General features: G+C 38.8%; 1 protein-coding gene across 1 annotated transcript; it reads left to right on the top strand.

The window, feature by feature from the left end:
* The first annotated feature begins 10,573 nt into the window (after positions 1-10,573).
* Positions 10,574-22,473, top strand: LOC135623334 (uncharacterized). The gene is made up of 3 exons (XM_065126188.1): positions 10,574-10,728; positions 21,876-21,972; positions 22,082-22,473. Exons 1-3 carry the CDS (start codon positions 10,602-10,604, stop codon positions 22,209-22,211), a joined length of 354 nt encoding a protein of 117 aa, XP_064982260.1. The 5' UTR covers positions 10,574-10,601; the 3' UTR covers positions 22,212-22,473.
* The last annotated feature ends 1,975 nt before the right edge of the window (positions 22,474-24,448 follow it).

The raw sequence follows: 24,448 nt of genomic DNA, 5'->3' as shown, positions 1-24,448 counted from the left end.
TAAACTTCCTGTATAAGCTTTTTGATCAAAGCTTTCTCCACTTTCATCAATTTCTAACTTAGTAGAGGTGCTCATAATGTTGAATCTCGGATTTTGATGATGAAGTCAATTGTCATTTGTTGTCTAATGTATATGTTGAGATAAGTGTGCAGGATTAACTACGATGAAAGTAATTCATGCAGCAGGAGTTGCGCCGGAGTCATGACAATGATCACGTTGGGAGTTCGAGAGCTCGACGGAAGTTCGGACAATCGTCGGAGGTTCTGCGGGAACAAATCCGAGAAGTCCAGAAGCTTGCCAAAGGAGCTCGTCGGAACTTGCCAAGTGGATCGTCGCAGTCCAGGAGTTTGCCGGAAGTCCGCAGGAGCATCACCGAGGGTTCATCGGATGATCGACGGAAGTTCGCCGGAAACTCGCCGGAAGAAGCAAGTGACGCACTGAAGCAAGCTGCAGAATATGTCTTAGGAAATAATCGTAGTTAGCACTTTGATTAAGTTAGAAATGGGAGGTGATCCCATTAGCTTAATCCTGGGGCAATTAGGCCCCTGAAAAACTCAAATTGGGTCAAATGGTTCAGCCCATTCGGACCCAGGTTGCTGTGGAAGGTGCAACCGCCCAGGTAGGGAGGTAGCACTGCCCAGGCTATGTCTCCCAGCGAGACTGGGAGGTGCAACCGCTCCAGCCAAGAGGTGGCACCGCCCCGGGCTCAGTCTCCGAGCGAGACTGGGCGGTGCAACCTCCTCTGTCAGGAGGTAGCACCGGCAGAGCTCAAGTTTCGAGCTCTACCAGGCGGTGCAACCTCTCCAGTCAGGCGGTGCAACCGCTTGAGCTCGGTCTTCGAGCTCTGGCAGAGAGGTGCAACCGCCCCTGACAGAGGTGGCACCGCCCAGAGGCTCAGTCTTCGAGCTCTGCCAGGCGGTGCAACCGCCCCAGTCAGGAGGTGCAACCGCCTGATCCCGGAATTTCGGGATTTGATCGTTTTGAGCTCCAAATTTGAACTGGGTTGGGGCCTATAAATACCCTACCCATTCAGCACTGAAAAGATACAGACCTACACCGAATTCTTGATCTTTTCTATGATTCTAAGAGCTCAGATTTGTGTAAAGTCCAAAAGTTCTCCTCTTTCTGTTCTTCAAGTCTTGAGTTGTAAAGAGAGGAGAGAAAGGTTCTGTAAGGGTTGTCTCCTGAGCCCGTCAAAAGGAGTGAAACTGTAAAAGGGCAGTTGGCCTCCGCATATTGAAGGAAGGCCTCTAGTTGACGTCGATGACCTCGTCGGTGGAGGAAGCCAAAAGTGGAGTAGGTCAAGACTGACCGAACCACTCTAAATCTCCGGTTTGCTTTTATTTTGAGCACTTTATCATTACTACAAACCTCCTACATAGCTACTGCTCTCTGCGCTTTTACGAACAAGTTTATAAGTTCTGATCTTTCCGAATATGCATTCAGACGTAAATTGGTGTTTTCGTACGATCTTTACATTGCAGTTTACATTTACGTTTTGATTCTATTTATAACTGCAAATTGTCATCTGCGCTTAGACGCAAACTGCGCTTAGACGCAATCTGAGCTTAGACGCAAACTGCGCTTAGATGCAAACTGCGCTTAGACGCAATCTGCATTTAGACGTAAACTACGCTTAGACGCAAACTGCATTTAGACACAAACTGTGTAAACTGCACTTAGACGCAAACTATGTTTAGACGTAAACTGCATCAAAATAGTTTTTATCGAACGAACGCAGCTTTCGTTTTTAATCGCTGAAAGATTTCCGCTACACTAATTCACCCCCCCCTCTTAGTGCTCTCGATCCTAACACATAAAAGTATTGATAGCACTTGAGCTATCCATATTAAACCTTTTTAGCAAATCTAAGACATATTTTGTTTGATTTGTAAGCCCAAAAAGAAAGTTAATTCCCCCATCAAACTCATTTCAAATTCAAGACTCAAACTTTTAGCAAATGATTCACAAAGAGATTCATTCGTAGAACCGAAAATGATATCATCAATATAAATTTAAACAATAAGAAAATTATTTTCAAAATTTTTGATAAACAATTTAGTATCGACCATGCCTTTAGAGAAATTATTTTCAATATGAAATGAACTAAGTCTCTCATACCAAGCCCTTGGGGCTTGTTTTAAACCATAGAGAGCTTTAATTAATTTAAACATATGATTAGGGAGACTATCATTCTCAAATCCGGGAGGTTGTTCAACATAAACTTCTTCGGAAATAAAGTCATTAAGAAAAATAATTTTAACATCCATTTGAAACAACTTAAAATTATTCTTATTAGCATAGGCAAGGAGCATCCTTATGGCTTCTAATCGAGCCACAAGAGCGAAAGTTTTTTTGTAATCTATACATTCTTCTTGGTTGAAACCTTTGGCCACTAATCTAGCCTTATTTCTAACCATGATACCAAATTCATCTTGCTTGTTTCTAAAGACTCATTTAGTACAAATAACTAAATAGTCATTTGGCATAGGAACAAGCTTCCATACCTCATTTCTCTCAAATTGATTTAACTCATCTTGTATTGCAATGACCCATGAATCATCTTTCAAGGCCTCATCAATGCATTTTGTTTCAATTTAAGAGAGAAAAGTGGCGTTGGCACAAAAATTCTTAAGAGAAGAATGAGTTTGAATATCTTTAGATGTGTCTCCTATGATTAGCTCCTTAGGATGAGTATCTACATACTTCCAATCCTTGGGTAAGAATGTTTCGGAAGTAGATGCATCCAAGTTGCTAGATGGAGAAAGGGTTTCATTTAAATTCAGAGCATCAAAATTAACATCATCATCAAAATCATTTTTTTAATTTCAGAAACCTCATTAAAAACAACATGAATGGATTCTTCTATAATCAAAGTTCTTTTATTAAAGATACAAAATGCTTTAGAAATAGAAGAATGGCTAAGAAAAATTCCTTCATCGGATTTAGCATCAAATTTTCCTAAAGCATATTTTTCATTCAAGATAAAACACTTACACTCAAAAACTTTAAAATATGAAACATTGGGTTTTTTATTGTTCCATAACTCATAAGGAGTTTTGGAAAGTAAAGGTCTTACTAGAACCCTATTCATGACATAGCATGCCGTATTTACGGCTTCGGCCCAAAAATATTTGGGTAGGCTATGTTCATTTAACATGGTTCTAGTCATTTCTTGTAAGTTTCTATTCTTTCTTTCCACTACTCCATTTTGTTGAGGATTTCTTAGAGTAGAGAAGTTGTGGTTGTATCCATTAGATTCACAAAATTCTTAGAAATCACAGTTTTGAAATTCACCACCATGATCATTTCGAATTGATGAAATCATGAAATCTTTTTCATTTTGAATAAGTTTACAAAACTTAGAGAAATACCTAAAGTAATCATTTTTGTGTGCTAAGAAGTAAGTCCATGTGTATCTACTAAAATCATCCACAATGACAAATGCATATTTGCTACCTCCTAGGCTTGATGTAGCAATTGGTTCGAATAAGTCCATATGGATCAATTGCAAAGGTCTAGAGGTGCTTATTTGGTTCTTAGATTTGAAGCTACCTTTTATTTATTTTCTTAGTTGACAAGCATCACACATATTATCTTTGATGAACTTGATATGAGGAATTCCTCTTACAAGTTCTTTAGATGAAATTTAGGTGATTAGTTTCATGCTAGAATGAACTAATCTCCTATGCCAAAGCCAAGCATCGTCATTCAAAACTGAAAAACACATTTCATTACAAAGATCATTAATGTCAATGGTGTATATGTTATTTTGTTTTAGTGCAATCATAGATGTGTTTTTGTGTGGTTTTCTAATAATGCAAGCATTAGATTCAAATTTAATAATATATCCTTTATCACACAATTGACTAATGCTCAAGAGGTTATGCTTTAAGCCATCAACTAACAATACATCTTTAATAAAGAAGTTAGATTTGTTACCTATGGTTCCTTTGCCAATGATTGTATCCTTGTTGTTATCTCTGAAAGTGACATATCCTTCGTCTATGCTAGAGAGCTTAGAGAATTGAGATGGATCTCCGGTCATATGCCTTGAGCATCCACTATCAAAGTACCATCTCTTGCTCCTAGCTTGTGATGGTAAACATTTCTATAAAAAAGGATGATTTTTAGGTACCCATTTGACCTTGGGTGCCTCAAAAATAGATCTAAATTGCTTATCATATTGTATTGAGTCATTTAAGGTTCTTTTAGTAACCTAAATCAATTTATGTGGACTATATTTCTTGAATGGATATTTGTATGCAACATGTCCAAGTTTGCAACAAAAGTTGCATTTAGTGTGAGGTGATACATGCAAGGTAGGGCCTTTAATAAAGGTGGTTGGATTTTGATGAGAGCTACTCATGAATCCAATTCTGCCTTTTCTATGAACGTGACCCTTGTTGGCAAGAATCATATTCAAGGACTTGCTACCAACCTCAAATTTCTTCAAGGTATCTTTGAGTAGCAAGTTTTCCTTTTAAAGTATTTCTAAATCATGGCATTTTGTGCAAGGAGCTAAGCTATTTTTATGCTCAATCTTTACTCTATCAAAATTGCTAATAACAGAAGTATGTTTCTTTTTCAAAGAATTGTACTTTTTACTCAAAATTCTATATTCATCAAATAATTCATGAAAGGCATTTGAAAGCTCATCGAAAGTTAAATTTATGTTTAATCAACTTGTTACCTCATCTCCAATAGCTATTAGCGCATAGTGAGCAACTTGTTCGCTGTTAGTTGGCTCCTCTTATTTGGATGCACTTGAGCCGTCCAATGTTGCTTTGAGAGCCTTATTCTTTGGTGTCCTCTTCTTAGCTTAGGGATATTCACTATTATAGTGTATCAGCTTCTTGCATTTATAGCATATTACTTAATCTTTCTTGGGTTTAAATTTATTTTTAATGTTATTTTTAAATTTATTCCTTTAAATGAATTTTTTAAATTTTCTTGTTAAAAGTGCCAAGTCATCATCAAAGTCCTCATCACTTGAGTTTTCTTTCAAGTGGTCTTCTTGTATTCTCAGTGTTATATCCTTCCTGTTCTTTGGAAGGGTGTCCTCAAGCTCGTCATAAGCTTTGCATGTCATTTCATTGATCATTAGTGACCCAATTAGTTCTTCAAGAGGAAAATTATTTAGATCTTTGGCATCTTGAATGGCCGTTACTTTAGGATCCTAACTCTTTGGAAGGGATTTTAAAACTTTATTAATGAGTTCAAAATCCAAGAAACCTTTACCAAGTCCTTTTAGACCATTGACGACATCCGTAAATTGGGTGTATATGTCTCCAATAGTCTTACTCGGTTTCATTCGAAACAACTCATAAGAATACACTAAAAGATTAATTTTTGACTCCTTCACTCTATTACTTCCTTCATGTGTCACTTCGAGTATGTGCCAAATGTCAAAAGTCGTTTCACAAATTGATACTCAATTAAACTCGTTTTTATCTAATGCACAAAATAAGACATTCATAGCCTTTGCGTTTAAAGTAAAAGTCTTCTTCTCTAACTCATTCCAATCGTTCATCGGAAGAGAAGACTTTTGAAAATCATTTTCGACAACGTTCCAAAACTCAAAATCTATTGAAATTAGGAAGATCCTCATTCTAGTCTTCTAATATGTGTAATCTGTCCCATTAAACATGGGCGGATGTGTAATTGAATGACCCTCTTGGTTACGGCAAATGCCATGTCTCTTGGGTTTTAAAACTAACCGAGAGTAAACCTTGCTCTGATATTAATTATTAGGATCAAGAGCGGCACTAAGAGGGGGGGTGAATTAGTGCAACGGAAAACTTTTGCTCTTTCAAAAATTTTATTTTGATTAAAACCGATTCCATTGAGAATGGTTTCAATTCAATCCATTTCAGAAGGAATTTGAACTTGAAACCTTTTGTGAAAGTGCAAGAGAAGACTAAGGTGATTTGCAGCAATGTAAATTGCACAAATGAGAAGCGTTGGTTTCGTAAAGTCTTCGTACGATTAAAGTCAATCTTGGAAGATGTTTACGTGAAAGCGTATGTAGACATAGTTAAAGCACAGTAAGGAGGAGAGGCAGTTTGCTATAAAATAAAGTTGCTGAAAGTAAATGCAAACCGAGTTTTAGAGTGGTTCATTCAACGTGACCTACATCCACTTTCGGCTTCCTCCTCCGACGAGGTCACCGACCTCCAATAGAGGCATTCCTTCAATAGGCGAAGGCCAACCACTTTTACAGCTTTTCTCCTTTTGCCGGGTTTAGGAGACAACCCTTATAAGTTTCACTCCTCTTTCTTAGATGGTTACAAGGCTAAGAGATAAAGAAGGAGAACTCTAACTTTTACAACACTTTAAGGCTCAAGAACTCAAGATTATGCCAATAGGTTTCGTGCCCTTTCATGCAGGAAAGGGTGGGGTTTTTATAGGCCCCAATGGCTTCAAAAATGGAGCCAAAAAGTGTCTAATCCCAGATTTCCAGGGTCCTGGTGGTACCACCACCATTACTGGGCAATACTACCGATTGACACCTGACACCGGGCGGTACTACCACTCATTTGGGCAGTACCACTGCTTGACAAAGCTCGGAGACCGAGCTCTGGCGGTACCACCGCTTGACAGGGGTGGTACCACCGTTAGCAACAATAACTATCGACGGTGCCACCATCTGATAGGGGTGGTACCACCACCCAGAATTCCTGGGAGACCAAGTCTCCCAAGCGGTGTCACCGTCGGCCAGGAATTCAGGGATTGAATGGGCTGGTCCATTCAGCCCAATTCTGTCAAGAGCCCAATTGGCCCCTAATTATGTTAGTGGGATTATCTCTCAATTCTAACATAATTTACACTCTAACTATGACAATTAAGACATATTTACTGTACTTCTTATTCCGGTGCATCAATTGCTCTTCCAGCGAGCTTCCGACGAACATCTGACGAACTCTCGGCAATGTTCAGGTGGACTCTCGGCAAACTCCTAGACTTTGCAACAATCTTCTTGGCCAATTCCGACGAGCTTCTATGTCAAACTTATGGACTTCTCGATTGGTTCTAGCAGAACTTCCGATAAACGTCTAGACTTCCGATAAACTCTCAAACTCCCAACGTGATCTCGATCTTGACTTTGGCACAACACCTGATTTATGTCCTACTGCCATCGTAGTTAATCCTGCACACTTTTCTCAACATATAGATTAGATCAAACAAATTACAATTTACTTCATCATCAAAATCCGAGATTCAACAGATTATTAATGTCTTGATCGAGGTCTTTTTAGGTCAAACTATGTTGGTATTAGGTCGAAATCATGTCAATATGTCAAGAAAGCCAATGGGCTTAGACTTGGACTAAATTGAGCCCATTAGAAGGCCAAAATAGTGTCTTCGAATAGGCTTAGACGGTGGTACCACTTGAGTTGGTCAACAAGCACAAATAGTACTCGTCAGTGCTATCGGTGGTGGGACGGCCTATGTATGCGATGGCATCGCCTAGGGCGATGGTGGTACTACCCAAAATTCAAAAATTATAATGGTGGTACCGCCAAAAAGTTTAAAATTATAATGTTAAAAGTTGCTATGGTAGTACCGACAGGTGTTAGCGGTAGTACCGCCCATACCTCGAAATTTTGAAGGATTTAAAATTTTTTACTATGTTTTGACGCCTTTTGGGGTCTATCATTAAGGCTTGTCGATGGAATATCAATTTTTAAGTTTGTAAAAGGTTGTTGCTCTCTCTTTGAGCATTATTTAAGTTTCTTCCTCCTCAGACTTATAAAATGTGGAGATTCTCTCCTAAATCTATTAAAAATAAAAAAGATGTAATAAGGATAGTTGATCTTTGCCCATTGGAGAAAAGATCGATAGTGAAAACCGGTGACCTCGAGGGAAGAGAAATCGAAAGTGAATGTAGGTCGGAAAGACGAACCACTATAAATCGGTTTGTATTCATTTTATTTTTTTCTTTTGATTTTACTCACATTTTCGATTAATCGTATTTACGATATAGATTTATTATTTAAATTTTAAAATTGGACAAAGATTGCTATTATTGTCATTAGGATACTATTAGCACATAAAGTGAGCTTAGCACTCTTACATTCTAATCAAGCAAAATTTCTTTTATCCACAATATGTACACAAGAAAAATGAAAAATGATTACCAGAAAAAAAAAAATTACCATCCATTAAGATCATGTATTAAAACCCTAGGAGTGATCTAAAATAGTTAGAAACTGCACACACATGAATGAATTAATTGGTTAGACAACATCGATTCAGGACCGGTAGGTATAACAAAATACATTTAAGTAATCAAAAGATAACAATATACATTGATCTAATGTCCATCGATACTAATCGATACAAGTCAAAAACACAGGTTTCAGAATTACAAGCAACTATAGTTTCAAAAATGTGTTAATATCAGGTATCAAACAAAACAAAGTTGCATACCGTTATCGTAATCATGATGACACTCTAATTTGTTTACTACTTTCAATGCTCACCCAACATGTTTTTTAATGCATCGTTAGAACATGATGCGAGGGCTGTGTTAATGTACCACAAATATGTACGAAAGGATAAAGGGAATATATCAAAAATAATAATAGGCATCAAAGGCACAAAGTGAAGACATAATTTGAGTTTAAACACAAGAATGATGCAACATTTAGGTAGCAAATAGTTTCAGGTGCACCATGATGTATCATTGGATCTGGCGCGTAATGAACCTTAACACCGATTAAAAAATAAATAAAACTCTAATTGAACAGCCGATTTTGGATGATATTTCTATCAAACAGAGTTCGAATACGTTATGTCTATATCTACAAATTTTACTACAAAATAAATTTCTTGTTCAAACTAACACTAACTACTATCGGCTGACATAATTATCTTGTAAGTCATGTTTCTCAAACAACTCTTGATCAAAGAAGTTGGACTATCCTTGTTTTCACCTACCAAATAAGTTATTCTTAACAGAGAGGTCAGATTAACAACCTTTGGCTATCCAAACCTTTTTATATTTGGTACCATGTGATGATGACTGATACCTTAGTAGAATAATAAAACAAAATGAATCTAACTTCATGCTCATAGATTTCAAACCAAGTCTCTTTCATAATATACCTTGTACTACTACTCTACAGCCTTAAAAATCTTCTCTGTCACAATCAAGATTAATTGTGCATTTTTATCCATTTACATTAGTGTGTTTATTGAAATTTGGGACATGAAAATTTATGAATCAAGAATAACTCACCAGATTAGAGATTTAAGCATGTAATTGTTTCATAAGTGTTTTTTCATTCTTTCTTGAGGGAAAAAGTATTTTAGCTTGTGATTTCTCAAGTCTAAATGATCTGTGAGGTAGAACAATGCAGCAAAAGGTAGGTGATAGTTTACATTTACCCTCTTTTACCAATATGATATATTCTTAGGATAATTATCCATTGTCTACCGCAACATTCGAATCAATGGAAGAGAAACTATCCATTGATAACAGTGTTGGTTGAAGCAAAGAAGCTTGTTTATAGTCTACTTGAGAAAGAATTATAAAGAACAGTTAGTGATTCAACAATGCAACTATAGAAAGGTCTACGCTCTTCGATGATCATTACTTGCTCTCATGACAAGATTAAAATCACATGCAATCTATCACAAAATTCATATGAATATGTAGCGACAGAGAGGAAGTATCAAACACAACCCAAGAATAAGAAGTGTCAGTGGTCGTCAGACGGAGACAAGAGAACCATTGGAGAGGAAGGGAGAGTAAAAGGTTTCAATCCATTGCCAAAGGCTCGATGATAGTTGAAGTTGTTGATTGTGGGAGAGAACTCATTAAGGAAGACCCTAGACCGGACCAGCTCGTGGCTCGATCCAACTTGATTTAGATCGATTTAAGGGCATTATTAAGATTTTAAATAAAAAGAGATTAAAAATCAAAATGGGTAGCGTCATATGGTAAAAGTTTATTATTATGAGCTTTTTTATTGGGTAAATTATCTTTCTTCTCATTTTATAATATATTATTTGCTTAAAATTTTAAATTAAAATATTTTTTTATTTATTTTTACTCGAAGAAAAGGAAGAGTGAAGGAAGATGAAAGAGAGGTAAGGAGACCTAAACCCATTAATAAATTCTGAATAAAGAGATACCATTATCCCGTAAAAGCATATTAATGAGGGTTTTTTTAGTAAATTCCCTAATTATTTCAAAATAAATATTAAAACTTATGCTTGGCATGACCGCGTGTAGGAGGATGGTTGCTCGTCATGGCTTTGTTCGTCATCCATTGTATTGCCACGCGATGCGATGGTACTTCAATTGTTGATGATCAGTTTTGGACCATTTTGGCTGCATATGTGACCAATTGGATCGATCCCTCATAGTGAAACAACCTAAATCTTACCGAATTCAAGATCTGTTAATAGGTCGTCCTCATACGTAACATTTATCAATGTTATAATTAACACATGGACCATCTCAACCAAAAGAAGCACACACGCACCGCATCATATATTTGACACACACATTAGACCATGATTTATTTGACGAATGCCTTTGTTTCCATCTCAACCGTCCCCTGTTTTAAGCTGAAAGAAGGACAGTTGAGATGGCAGGATTGGATTGGCTGAATGGTCATAGATGCACCCATTATAACTCGCCCTCCTCCAAACTCCGTTTCCCGAAGAGGCCGTCAATTTCTGCGGGCGCTCTGTGTATCGATCTTGATAGCTCAGGTAAGCGACTCTAATGCCCTTGCTTCCTAGATTTTCTCCTCCTTTATAGGGTTAATTGCTTCGAGCTCATTTAACATGGAGGATTTCTATTGCGATTCACGTTGATCTTGTTCGAATTGTATTCAAATAGAGTAGTATCCCTGTGATTGCGGATTCCACCTCTTATTTTATCTCCCTAAACCCTAACCTGATGCCACTACAAGAAATTTTTGTGGGAGATGCACTGAAGCGACGCGACTGTCCGAGATTTTTATTTTGTTACCTTTTGACCTTTGAATCTGTTTATCTTACCACTTTGCTGTCGGTGATTCTCATGGTCGTCCATTGTTCATGTGGATCTTGATGTTATGGCATGATCCAAGAGTTACCTGAATAATAAAGTGCCTGTTTTTGCATTAGTTGTATGTTCTACCTTTCACTTTCTTTTTTTTTCAGAAAAGGAACTAAGCTTTAGTAATTATAACGAAAATAAACACGACTGTTTGCATAATAGTGAACCAAAAAATCCAGCTTTGGAGAAAACACTACAAACCAAAAATTAGTAGTTTTGGTGGTCAGAGCAAAGGAAGCCAACCAATAGTTACCTGAATACCAAGAGATTATAATAAAGTGCCTGTTTTTGCATTAGTTGTATGTTCTACCTTTCACTTTTTTTTTCAGAAAAAGAACTAAGGTTTAGTAATTATAACGAAAATAAACACGACCGTTCGCATAATAGTGAACCAAAAAATCCAGCTTTGGAGAAAACACTACCAACCAAAAATTAGTAGTTTTGGTGGTCAGAGCAAAGGAAGCCAACCAATAGTTACCTGAATACTAAGAGATTATAATAAAGGGCCTATTTTTGCAATAGTTGTATGTTTTGCCTTTCACCTTTTTTTTTCAGAAAAGGAACTAAGATTTACTAATTATAACGGAAATAAACATGACCATTCGCATCATAGCGAACCAAAAAATCTAGCTCTCGAGAAAACACTGCAAACCAAAAATTAGTAGATTTGGTGGCCAAAGCAAAGGAAGCCCACCAATAGTTACCTAAATACTAAGAGATTATAATAAAGTGCCTTTTTGCAATAGTTATATGTTCTACCTTTCACATTTTCTTTTTCAGAAAAGGAACTAAGCTTTAGTAATTATAACGGAAATTAACACGCCCGTTCGCATCACAGTGAACCAAAAATTAATAGTTTTAGTGGTCAGAGCACAAGAAGCTAACCAATTAGCTATACCATTTGCCTCCTTTAATACATGGATAAATTTACATTCATAAAAAGAGGATAAAAAACTTCAAATCTACAGACCAAAGAAAGGATACCCCAAGGAGGAGGGGTGTGTTGGTTCAGAACGTTGACCAAGACTTTCAAATCCATCTCAATATGAATCTTAGGCAAGCCCTCTTGGACTACACCCTGCCAAGCCCCAGCAAAAGCAGCTCCCTCACTATCATAGACTTATCTGGTTTTGCCTAAGTCGTGTGGTACCCTTGCGTGTACGTTCGCAAAGGTCAGCCTCCTCGTAACCTCCTATGGTCCCTTAGGACTTACAAAAGATAAAACCGGTTAGAGAAATCATCTCACTTGGGATCCACAAGCAATCATTTTAGTAAACACTTCATAGTCAATGCAAATTACAAATATACTTTACAAGCTCTTAACGGTTGCATAACAAAGGATCCAAAATAGTCCTCTATAGACCGAAATCCCCACCCACATGACACAATCTTTATTTGCAAGCATAGGATGTCCACTAAAACCAAAGAAAAGGGGGCTGCTAAGCCTACTGCTAGCCCCTTTACATCGACATATATAAGCATTACATCGAACACCCTATTGACAATTTTGTCCATGATATTCTCCCCACTTATTCCTTCGACGTCCTCATCGAAGCCCTTGTTGACGTTGCAACTCCTCGCCTTTGTTGAGTCTTTAATCTTCTGCTCTAGCTGCAATGTGCTTCTTGGCTCCCAACTACTCTCCGCTGCTGTTGTTGAGTAGTCGAACTTTTAATCCGTCATGCTACTTCAACTCGCCAATGACTCTGACTTTTGTGTGGGGTTGACCAAGTTGTGTTGATCACTGTTGGTTCCTACGGATCCTTCAGATGAAGGAAAAAACCATCCTTAGTATGCGCCAATCACTCAAATGCCTCATTCCACTTGAATTGGGTGGATGCCTGTTGGAGCTTTAACGAGCATCGCCTCACAAACTTTCGAAGTTTTTGGGTCCTTCTTCCATAAAATTTGTCCATCGACTCTTCTTTCATTTAGTTGTCACTTCCAAATAGGTTTGCATCACTTCCACTTTCGATCAGCATTCTATTGGGAAATGAAGCGGATAATCTACTCTCAGTAGCCCTGATCACCATTGGTGAGGATTTGACAACTATTGTTTTCTATTTGGTTTCTTCGAATGGTCTTTGAATATGTGTAGAGCTCCTCTGCTGGATGTATAAGAGAATTAGGGTACTCGGTTTCGCCCATTCTCTTAAGAGTTGAGAAGGCAAAAGTTATTTTGATTTCGTCCGTCTCCTCTAGGGTTGTACTCTATGTATTGAGCTGGTTACTAGCTTTCGTCCGCTCTTTGCTCACACTTCTGGAGCACTCGAAGTGTTTGCACCCCTTACGTTGAGTTAGCTACTGTGATTCACCTTCTCAATACCATCGAACTTCTGGAATGCAGGAAGTTTTCACCCCAACTTGGAGTAATTCTCTAATAGTTTTGGTCGCCTCTGGAATTGTACCGTCTTCTCCATTAACCCCGTCGCCTATTCTACTGAATAGCAAAGGTACAGCACCGAGTACTGTCTGCTTCGTTCCTTGATCGTGAACTCTTGCATCAGCCCGAAGTCTTCTACTTTCGGCTATCTTGATGAGAAGCTCGTTGACACCAGTGTTACGAAGTTTCCTGGCCTCTGCCCTTCATCCTTATCTCGGTACTTGGAGTTTGCCTCCGCATTCTCCACCTCAGCACCTTTCACGACCATGCGCTCTCCCTCCATGAGAGCAAGGGATCGATGACTTCATGGAAGTCCCACCTCTGTGATATCATGGCGCTGTCATGCCTATGCCCCTACTATCTGTCGGCTTACATCTGTATCCCTTTCTTCACGATCGGTAGATCTGCCTCTGTGGCATTGTGGCACTCCTCCGAGTCCACCTTCATTTTAATCAATACGTGGTTTTGGGTAGCTAAGTCCCTCTGGACTCGTCGCTTCCTCGCCCCTTTCGACCCCCTACTTCAACTCCTCTGTGTTCTCCGAGCAATTCCCCTTGGTCGATGGAAAGATAGGCTACAACTCTCATGCATGGCCTCTGCCATCATGTTGTAGGGTTTGCACAAATTCTGTTCTCCTTAGCTTCCTTGGTAACAACCTTCGTTTACTCGGCCTTGTCCTCTGACTTGCTGGGCTCCTTAAGCAAATATGAGCTTTGGAGTAGTTCAACTCTCCAACCGCTCTGGTCATACCTCTGCATGATCAAGTCTCTCCCATGAGACTCACTAGTACTTGCATTCGGTATACTCCCTCGGTGGTACACAACCCCCATATGCTGATAACCAAGGCTTTTATCTGATGCAAAATTCGATGCACGCACGAAAGACCTGCCTCTCCCATACTATGACATTCACTCCTTGAATCTATAGTCTTTCTTGCCGTCGTGTTGTTCACCGAAGTGGAGATCCCAGCAGCTCCCGATCATACCTCCGTATGATATAGTCCATCACAGGGCTAGATTTGTGTGTATCACATTGCCACAAATTGAGAAGGCAAAGCTTTCTTTGATTTCGTCCACCTCCTCAAGGGTTGTACTCTATGTATCGAGCTGGTTAGTAGCCTTCTCCCACTCTTTGCTCACACTTCTGGTGCACTCGAAGTGTTAGCATCCCTTGCGTTGAGTTAGCTATCATGATTTACCTTCTCAATGCCATCGAACTTTTGGAATGCAGAAAGTTTTCACCCCAACTTAGAGTAAGTCTCTAATAGTTTTGGCTGCCCCTGGGATTGTACCGTCTTCTCTATCTACCTTGTCGCCAACTCTACAGAGTAGCAAAGGTACAACACCGCGTACTGCCTGCTTCGTTCCTTGGTCGTGCACTCTTGCATCGACCCAAAGTCCTCCACTTTCAACTATCTTGATAAGAAGCTCGTTGACACCGGTCTTACGAAGTTCCTTGGCCTCTGCCCTTCAGCCTTGTTTCGGTACTTGGAGTTTGCCTTCGTATTCTCTACCTCCTCGGCTCCTTTCACGACCATGCGCTCTCCCTCCATGAGAGGAAGGGATCGATGACTTCACTGAAGTCCTGCCTCTGTTGTACCATGGTGTTGTCATGCCCACGGTGTTACTATCCGTCATCTCGCATTTGCATCCCTTTCTTCGCGATTGGTAGATCTGCCTCTGTGGCATTGTGACACTCCTCCGAATCCACCTCCGAGGAAGCTAGAAAACCCGATCTCAAGAAATATTAATTTGAGCAATAAAGAACGAGTAATAGAATTCAACATGTACCAAGATGGTCAAGGAGGAGAGCTTTGAGACATCCTTCTAGTTGGCTTAAGTTGTTAAGAGGTCGATCTATAGGTCTTAAGTTGCAAGTTGGCTTAGGAGAGGAGAGGAGAGAGATGAGGGATAATTTTGGACTTGCTCCAAGTCCTCTAACTCACATCCTTTAACTTGCATTGGAAAAACTATGGCTCGCACCACTTGCATGTGGGAAATATCATTCTTATTCATTCAAAGACTAATAATTGCATTATAATTCTTGACCTTTTTATATATGGCCCAAATACAAGAAAAAAGGAGTAATTAAAAAGGGAGAAAATGAAATCGTATCAAGATGATTAAATATATTGTATGTAGTCATTTTTGAAACGATAAGCTTCCAAAATTATTCTTTAAAATAATATTCTTTCTTTGCACGATGCTCTTCCTTTTTTTAAGAAGATTCTATAAAATAATATTTTTTCCTTGTGGATGATGCTATTTTTTTCTTGCAATATTATGATTTTTATTTATTTTCTTCTTCTTTATTGTCAATTTGAGACATAATATCATGATTGCATAGGATGTTATTGTATGGCAACTCGAATACAAGTTCACCATCAATCCAAAGTAATTTGGATCAACCATTTTTCTCTCCACGTTTGTGAGATATGGTTTGAGTTCCATCATGATTGGCCAACCCAACATAGCGAGTGCATTTGCATTTTAGATCGAAAGACGATGTGACACCATGACAAGCCACATGTGTGGGGTCACTAGTATATTATGACTAACCGCTCCACAATAGGACAACGTGAACCACATAGGGTATCCCTCAACACCATATTATCTAAGCACTAACACCACAATTCCATGAGATGCCTACTAAACTCGCCTCCTCATAAGAAGCTTGTCTTTGTACAAGCGAAAGGGAGGAGGGAGGGAGAGAAGGAGATGGATACAAACAAACATAGATACAGATACACATCTCTCTTACTCCCTTATCAAAAGAGAAGACTTCACAGCACCCAAAGGGAGGAAGAAAAAGAAAGAGGGTCACCAACTTACTTGAAGGACTCCCATTCCAATAGAAGGGAGAACATGAAAACCTCCCTTCTTCATCTTATTCTAGTATATTTCCCTTCACTCTTTTTATTCCATCAGCTATGAGTTCATATTGCTTTTTCTCCCATCGATAAAAAAACTGAAGAGGTCAAATCTTAGTTGGCAACCTGAAACAGGGACGCTAGCCTGATTCTGGGCAGTGGTGCCTCTGCTTTCTCCTCTGGTTCTCTCGACTAAAGCAGGCTATAGATTGACTAGTGGTTGAGGGATCGTACTATAACTAAAGGAAGGATCCTTGGTGGCCGTAGACAGAAAGTATCTCTCTTTGCAGTAGAATTCTGCTGCTGCAAGGCGTTGACGGGAGGAAGAAGGCTGATTTTCTCTCACGACTTGGTTTCTCATGGGGCTAGCTTCTTTTCTCCATGTGTTCAAGGCTGCGATTCCCGTCCTTAAGTAGCAGCGATTGGCTAGAATCATGAAGAAATTGGGACTCGTTTGAGATTGGGCGATTGGCTACAATCATGAGGAAATCAGGACTCGTTTGAGATTGGGTGACGAGGTATTCCTAGGCGCACAAGGAGTTGCACACGTCTCGTACCATGCAACTTTGTTCTGGTCATCCATCTTTGTCGGGGCTCGAGTCCTACTTGGACTAGGACTTGCTAAATTGTGTGCTGATGTGTAGCTGCTTGGATAAGTTCCCCCTTGCTTCAATGGTTGAGATTAGACATGACTCAGATGGGCTACAATCTGGTTTAAAGGTTGAGATTGGGCTTGATTTTTGCTTGATTTGATTGGGATCGAATTGGAGTCCAGTTTGACTGGATTTGTGTCCAATTCGAACTCCGCAAGATCGTCCCAGATCAGTAGTAGTTGGCTGAAATGGTTTAGCCGAATCAACTGCATCAAGCCCAAGTCGAACCCAAGCTTGGTTGAATTCAAGCATGTGCCTGGGTTGCACCCACTTTAAATCAACCACCTACACCAACTTGAGGCCCTCTATCATGCCCTGGAACCAGGGATTAGATTGATCCCACTGAATGTCTATGGATTGGGCTAACTTGAGTCTAACCTCAGGTAGCACAACCCAAGGGAATTCAAGGTGTACATATATAATATGTTACATTAACCTGTCATGCCACACAACGATAGCTAAACATTCATAATTATAGTTGATAGCAACCTAAACTAACATAATCTATGAGTTTCAACACAAAAAAAAAAACAATTAAAATGAAAAGCAAGTAACAAGTCTGCTAACATATGTTCCCTAACAATTTCCTACTTCTATATTTGCTTTTTAATAGAAGTCCTGGACCCATTCATTTGATTCTGTCACTGCTACTTCATGATTATCAACAGTTTCATTCATGCTTGTGTGGAGTTCATGACTTGCCCTTATATCTAAAGCTGGTCCTATCATAGGCATAGAATAAAATAAACAAGAGTGGGATGACTATTTACAACAAATACTTAATAAGCACATGCCTCCCTTATAGGACGGATAAGTAAAAATTTAAACATAACTATTCATATCACATTAAAAATAAAAACAATAAAAATAATAATAATATCATATGCATTTCATAGAGTTAAATCAATAAGTGTAAGAAAAAGAAAAAAACTCAAACTCATCACATTCATTGTGTACTTATATTCATGTATTGCTGCATTACCTTTTTCTTTCTTTATTTTGCTTATATCATATATCATATACTTTTCATATTCCTTTCAGAAAATACAATAATTAGACTGTCAGGTACGTACTAAACCGAGAGAATCAAATCCTACTCTGTGGACAACATCCTTGGTGGACTTAAACTCCATCCTAGGTTTTGAGTCACGGGTTTACCACCCATGGGCACATTTCTTACAAGAAGATAACATCTGATAACATATTTTCTTTATAATTCCCCTTACAAGACTACTACTAGGTTTCACTCATACTACCTCATTTTCTTTGTCTCGGTGGACTTAAATGCCATCCCTTCATCGGTCCAAAGGTTTACCACTCTTGGAATCCACAATGAGGTATAAACCCTTTTAGTAGAACTAATGAGAACGAACTTAAAAATATATAAATACATATATAACAGTACTACTTGTCTTCTTTGCTACTTGCTATAAAGACATGCATTTTCACATATATTAATTTATGACTAAAATAAAAATTTCATGATTGAAACAATCATATATGGACAACGGTTTAATGACTAACACATCATGGAAGCATGTCATGGTACAAATATTAAAAACATGAATCATATTTAAAGCAAAGCCTACTTTGTCATATCAAAGAAATAGAAATACATGCTTATTCTGATTTTAAAAACACCTATTCAGGTTGACGAGTCACTTATCTCAAACATTTGATTATTTAATTATACAATGACCATAAAAAGAAATTTTACCTTTTCTCTTTATATTTGGTTTTACCCTTTTTTAATATTTATTATTTTTTTCTTAATTGATTAATTAATCATATTTATTACATATATATATGCATCTTTGTTTGCTTAATTCTATATATACATGTATATGTCTTTAATCATTTCATGAACTCCACAAAAGACACTGACTCATAGTGATCATGAAAAATTCAGAAGCAATTCTACATGCAAACCTTATTGTGAGCCCAACTATGATTAAATTAAGTTCAGGTTCTTATGGAGATTGGAGCAGCATAAGGAACTTCTAACTAAAATAATCGGATGCATGAGGAGATTGTTGTTATCCTAAGGTCTGTGCAAATTAAGCATATGTTACAACTTGTAAAACATCGACAAGAAAAATAATGTGAGAAAAGGGATGGAGAAAGACTAGACAGTGGTTAAAAGCAAAGAATATTGTTGAACACAGAATGAGAGTTCCCTAAATTGTACAATTGGAGAAACATGCTAGCTTCTCGGAAGGAATCTTGTTCAGTTGTTATGCTTGGTAATAAAAAATATTATTCATGATGATGTCTCTTGCAGACCACTTGCATTAAATTCAAGACCATGCTTAGGGAAGCAACTCTTAGGTTGAGCTAAACTATATCATATAAAAGAATCTGTATCCATTTCTTTACTCAATAGAATTGGACAAGTCAAAGAAGGAAGCAGTACAGAGAACACAAATCAATAGAAAAAATGTACCAAGCTGTTAATAGATAATAAACTATAGAGGGACTTAAGCATCAACACAGATTATAGTCCTAGAGGATCCAACAAGTGCTTACATGCATCTTGCTGTTACATGCTACAGAAGTGCTTTTTATAAACTACAAGTCAAAGAAGGTAGTGCTTATAATAAACTATATAAGTTAAAGAATGGAATGCTTTTAATAAACTACAAAAATGCTTCTAAGAGAATCTGGCAAGTGTTTTTTTTTACATGCATCTTGTTGTTGGCTGCAAAGGAACATGTCAACTATCTTGAGTTTTCTTTTCTGTGTAACATGGAAAAAGCTACTATGATCTTTGATTACATCAAGAAACCTCTATAAAAAAGAAACGCTGCTGACACCAAATTTTTTTAAGATGGATTGCAGATTTCTATTTGCATCATAGCTAGCACCATAAATGTCATATCTATGTTTTGATAACATCAATAACAAAACAAAAGGATGAAAAAAATGATGGATCTTACCCGATCCCTTGGTGATTCTCCTCTTCATCACTAGATCTAGGGCTTCTTGATCTTGACGAGGGTGAGTCGCCACCACCAACAATGGCACCTCCACGTGTCCAAGGTGAAAAGAGAAAAATAGGGTTGGGCTCCTTAAGTAGAAAACCCTAACTTTTTTCCAATATTGCCCCTATAATATTATTAAACCCTTTTGTCATCCTAAGTAATAAAAATACTATTCTAACCATTAAATTGCTTATTATTACACCCTCGCTCCTTGTCTCGCCTCTCTTGAGCACCTAGGTGAGCGATCCTTAATAATACTCTTAAGCTAAGACTCCGCGGACCACATGGCCTCATCTTTAGAGTAGTGATGAAATTTTGCCAAACTAACCCCTCATGTTAAAGGAGTCTCGGTTCTCATTCATGATATAATAGGTGGGTTGCGAACCATAAAGGATACCCCATAGCGCTGTACGAGTTGACAATGACTCTTCTTGGCTATGCATCGTGATTTCTTGACACACTAGCGACACTTGCCTCCTTATAAGAAGCTGGTCTCCATACACACAAAGGTGGGAGGGAGTGATAGATGGATACATACAGACATATGTAGGTATCTCCCTCACTTCGCTATCAAAATAGAGGACTTCTTAGTTCTTAAGGGAGGAAGGAGAAAAAGAGTTGCCAACCCACTCGAAGGACTCCCATCCCCATAGAAGGGGGAATCGATAAGACCTTTAGCCTTCTCTCTTTTTATTCCTTCAGCTATGAGCGCTAGAAGGGGGAATCGATAAGACCATTAGCCTTCTCTGTTTTTATTCCTTCAGCTATGAGCTCACGTAGCTTGTTCTAGGATGACCTCTGACTTGAGCATCAAATGGGGTTTTTAGTCAATCCCTGATCCCCTTTCTTTTCTCTCCTTGCTTTTCAACTGTTGTTTCAGAAGTGCACGTGGTCAAGGTAGGGCACCTTGGCGACCTCTATTGCAATTGGATTGACGGAACTGTGGAGTGTTGAAATGGATCGACTTGACTACGTCCACCAAATGGATGGACAACCAATATCCGACGAGGTGTAACCATCATTTGGTAACACACATGGATGAATATCTACATTTATATACAAAGACCTTGATGGCTGATATAGAAGTTCCTGCAAACTGTCATGTGAGCTGTGGCAAACTACTTTTCTGATGAAATAAGTACCTAAATATATTTAATAATTAAGTTCTATATGAATTGATAGGCACAACAATTCATTAATCTGATTTCGATGTGGACCGATTCAGTTGGTTAATGAACTTCTTCAGGTGTGGCAAGCTGTAAACTCAAACTTTTTTGCCCCCTATCTGCGATATACTAAAGGTTGAGTAATACAAGTGCATTTTAGAATACTGGACGTCATGACCAAACACAGAGATCTTACTTGATTTAGGTGCATCTTAGAATGTTTCTTTTCAATTTCTGTTCACTGGTGAATCACTAGAAAATTTTCAAATGCACCCTTGCAGCATTCAGGAGTTTCACTTCTATTGTGGATCTTTTTTCTATTAAAGTACTTTGATGCCACAAAGGATCCCAATATAATGTGTTAAGAATTTGAAAAGAATTTAGGGTAACCATGTAAAAAGTTCCATTAATGAAACATTTGGGCATCAAGTTGTCATCAAGTTGATTGTTCAGGAGATGGAGATTTAGCCTTTGACATACCTAATGTCTAGTTTGCCTCTTGTAAAAGTTGGTATGGATGTGTGCTGTCATGCTTGTTTCCTTGTGATGTTTTGACAAGTATTGTTATTGGAAGTGATCCACCTGTTGTGGAATGATTTTGACATGGAGAGGTAGAACCCATTTATTGTTAATGGAAGTGATCCACCTATTGTGGAATGATTTTGACATGGAGAAGTAGAACCCATTTATCTGCTGTTCTATCATCTTATCAAGACTGTTCTCTAGCTGATGTAAATCACATAATTTCTTGTTCTTTTGTCCAGCTTCAGTCAATCTGATGTCCCGTTTACGTAATGTGGCACTTGCAACAGGCTTGCTGGCCTTTGCAGCAGCTGGCTTATTATTTCCATTCTTCCTCGCGTAAGTGAAACAATAAGGTTTCACAAGGACTTGTTTCTTTTTTTATTCTGCTGAAGCTAAGATTTTACAATGACCTTTTTCTTACACCAGTGTTTTATTTTTTTTGAAGGACATCAAGAAGTAAACCCATAATTGATGCTTCAAAGCCTCTGCCACCTCAGGCTACTTTTAGAGGGCCCTATGTCAATACAGGATCTCATGATATTGGGCCAGACACCACCACATATACCAAAAAATGACTATTTTTTCTGGTTCCTGCAATCTTTCAGGGTTGCCTAGAGAGAAACAGTTTAATGTGTATGATGCTTCTTGTCATCCATCCTACATGAAGATCACATTTGATGCCAAATTTCTTTATGAATTTTAGGGTCTTTTTGTTCTAGAGAATACCAGATTGTTGTTTACTGTTCACGGACTGGTGCCTCGCCTTTTGCTTTCACGGTAACTTAAGTTGTATGATCAATTGTTCCATTGTTTCTCTTGATGATAATACTTTTCCTATCGCTTGTCTTGCATGTTTGTCTTTGGGCTTCTTTGTTTGTTGGCCATTAGTGGATCGCAAGAGGATTGACGCTTGTGGATAAATATTATCGGCATCTATTGACGAATATCACCATGATGATTGGTGATCTAGGCAAATTCAGTTAAATTAAATCTATGACACTGATCATCTTGTTTTCAAGGAAGTACTGCAACTTTATGATATCAAAATATAGTTTGTTTAACAGTTAAACTAGGATGCTAGATAACAAGACTGCACCTATGTTCTACACCATGAAAGTGATCAAAACTAATGAGAAACCAGCAAAATTCATGGTCACGAATCTGTTTTCCATTCCCTAATGTTCTCATTCTTCATCCAAATTTGTTGCCGTATTTGTTCCTCTGGCTGTTAAAGTCGGTGACACTGAATATCAAATCACACCTAGATATACACTAACCAGTATCCACACAAGATTTGGAGCTCATAGAAATCGGTTGTTGGCATTATTGCAAGACAAAAACAAACACCAAAAACTGGCACCGAATAGAACAGTGGCGTGTGATTGGTTTGTTACTGGAGCCAGTTTAGTCACCTTGCAACTTGGATACCAAAAAGATTAGGTTGGCCAGACAAAGCTAAACAAGCATTGTTTCTCAAAATTAATGTGAGCCCGGAAGAGGGGTCGTTAATCCTTTGTGTTGCTGTAGATGCATATGTGGCACAGATAAAACGATACTCCTGTCATATCAAATTTACGTGGGCAAGTTTCCACCCACAAACCCGCGAGCAAATATTTTCATGGCCCAAATTCGTGCACTTTTCAAGAAACAAACTCCTCGGCGACACACGGCTATTTCTTGTAGATGCTCCCTTGTACATCACACAGTTGTGGGGTTCAAGCATATGGTATGCTATCCATTTTCTTATTGCCACGTCACGGATTAACTTCGCGGCAGAGTGATTGATTGATGACAGGTGATGATAGATCAACATCTATACACAATTTCTTATTTTACACGCTTCATGCTTAGGCAATTAGAGATCAAATTGGGTCTCCGATTGAGCGGGCACGAACTTGTTCGTGTAGATGTGCCCATCAAAGATGAGGCAGCCACGTCAGTGGGACCGGGACTCGGAATCGGACTCGGTGACGAGAATTTGACAAGTGTTAATGAACGAAAAGTACCGTGGCTGATGAGTCAGCACGATTAGGTCTACGGATCGATGTTGGGAGCTTCTTGCGGGGTGAGTAGGTTGATGAGGTGGCCGCGCCCTCGGGAAGGAATGTTGGCCGGCGTTGGTCGGGATCCGGGCCGGCTCACTACTCTCCTTTGTGCGATAGAAGGTATCTCCTAGGTCGAAACGCTCGCCACTCGGGGGTGTCCGCCTTCCTGCAAAATGGCCTTCGTCGGGTGCATCTCAACTTTGGCCCCTCCGTCGAGCAAGTCAGTGGAGTATTTGATATCTAGTTTTTTTCTCCTCCCCCTTGGCCGGGCGTCGGCCAAGGGTTTATATACTATTGTGTGAGGATTGGCTGCGCCTCGGTTCGGTGTGGTCACTGACCCTTATGGGATGAGACAGCTTTTCTGACGAGTTGGCGTCTTGGGGGATGCTTGAGTGGCGTCAGACGACACTGCCCCGAGCCCTTGGGATAATCGTGTCGCATAGTATCTCTGTATGGAACCTGGCTTGACGCGCATCACGGGGTTCTGATGGCATGCGACATTGGATTCTGATATTGGTGGGGACATGTTAGGACTCTAGCTTGGAGAGTCCTAATTGAGAGGGACATTCATGTAAAACCTACCTAAGTCGACCCCAATTAAAGAGGTGAAAAGGCCAGCTAGGGTTAGGAGGTTGTTTCTTAGAGAAGAATAAGGAGTTGTAAAGGAATTAGAGAGTCCTAATTGAGAGGGACATTCATGTAAAACCTACATAAGCCGACCCCTATTAAAGAGGTGAAGAGGTCGGCTAGGGTTAGGAGGTTGTTTC

This window comes from Musa acuminata, chromosome BXJ2-9, assembly GCF_036884655.1.
Source record: "Musa acuminata AAA Group cultivar baxijiao chromosome BXJ2-9, Cavendish_Baxijiao_AAA, whole genome shotgun sequence".
Taxonomy (NCBI): Eukaryota; Viridiplantae; Streptophyta; class Magnoliopsida; order Zingiberales; family Musaceae; genus Musa; species Musa acuminata.
Note: the sequence above shows the minus strand (reverse complement) of the source record. Positions and strands in the feature narration are given on the sequence as shown.

Bases quoted from the DNA above. Each gene is read 5' to 3' on its own strand.
- LOC135623334 (XM_065126188.1), top strand. From the start codon at position 10,602: ATGGCAGGATTGGATTGGCTGAATGGTCATAGATGCACCCATTATAAC. The intron at 10,729-21,875 runs GTAAGCGACTCT...TCTTTTGTCCAG, and splicing joins TATCGATCTTGATAGCTCAG to CTTCAGTCAATCTGATGTCC. The intron at 21,973-22,081 runs GTAAGTGAAACA...TTTTTTTTGAAG, and splicing joins TTATTTCCATTCTTCCTCGC to GACATCAAGAAGTAAACCCA.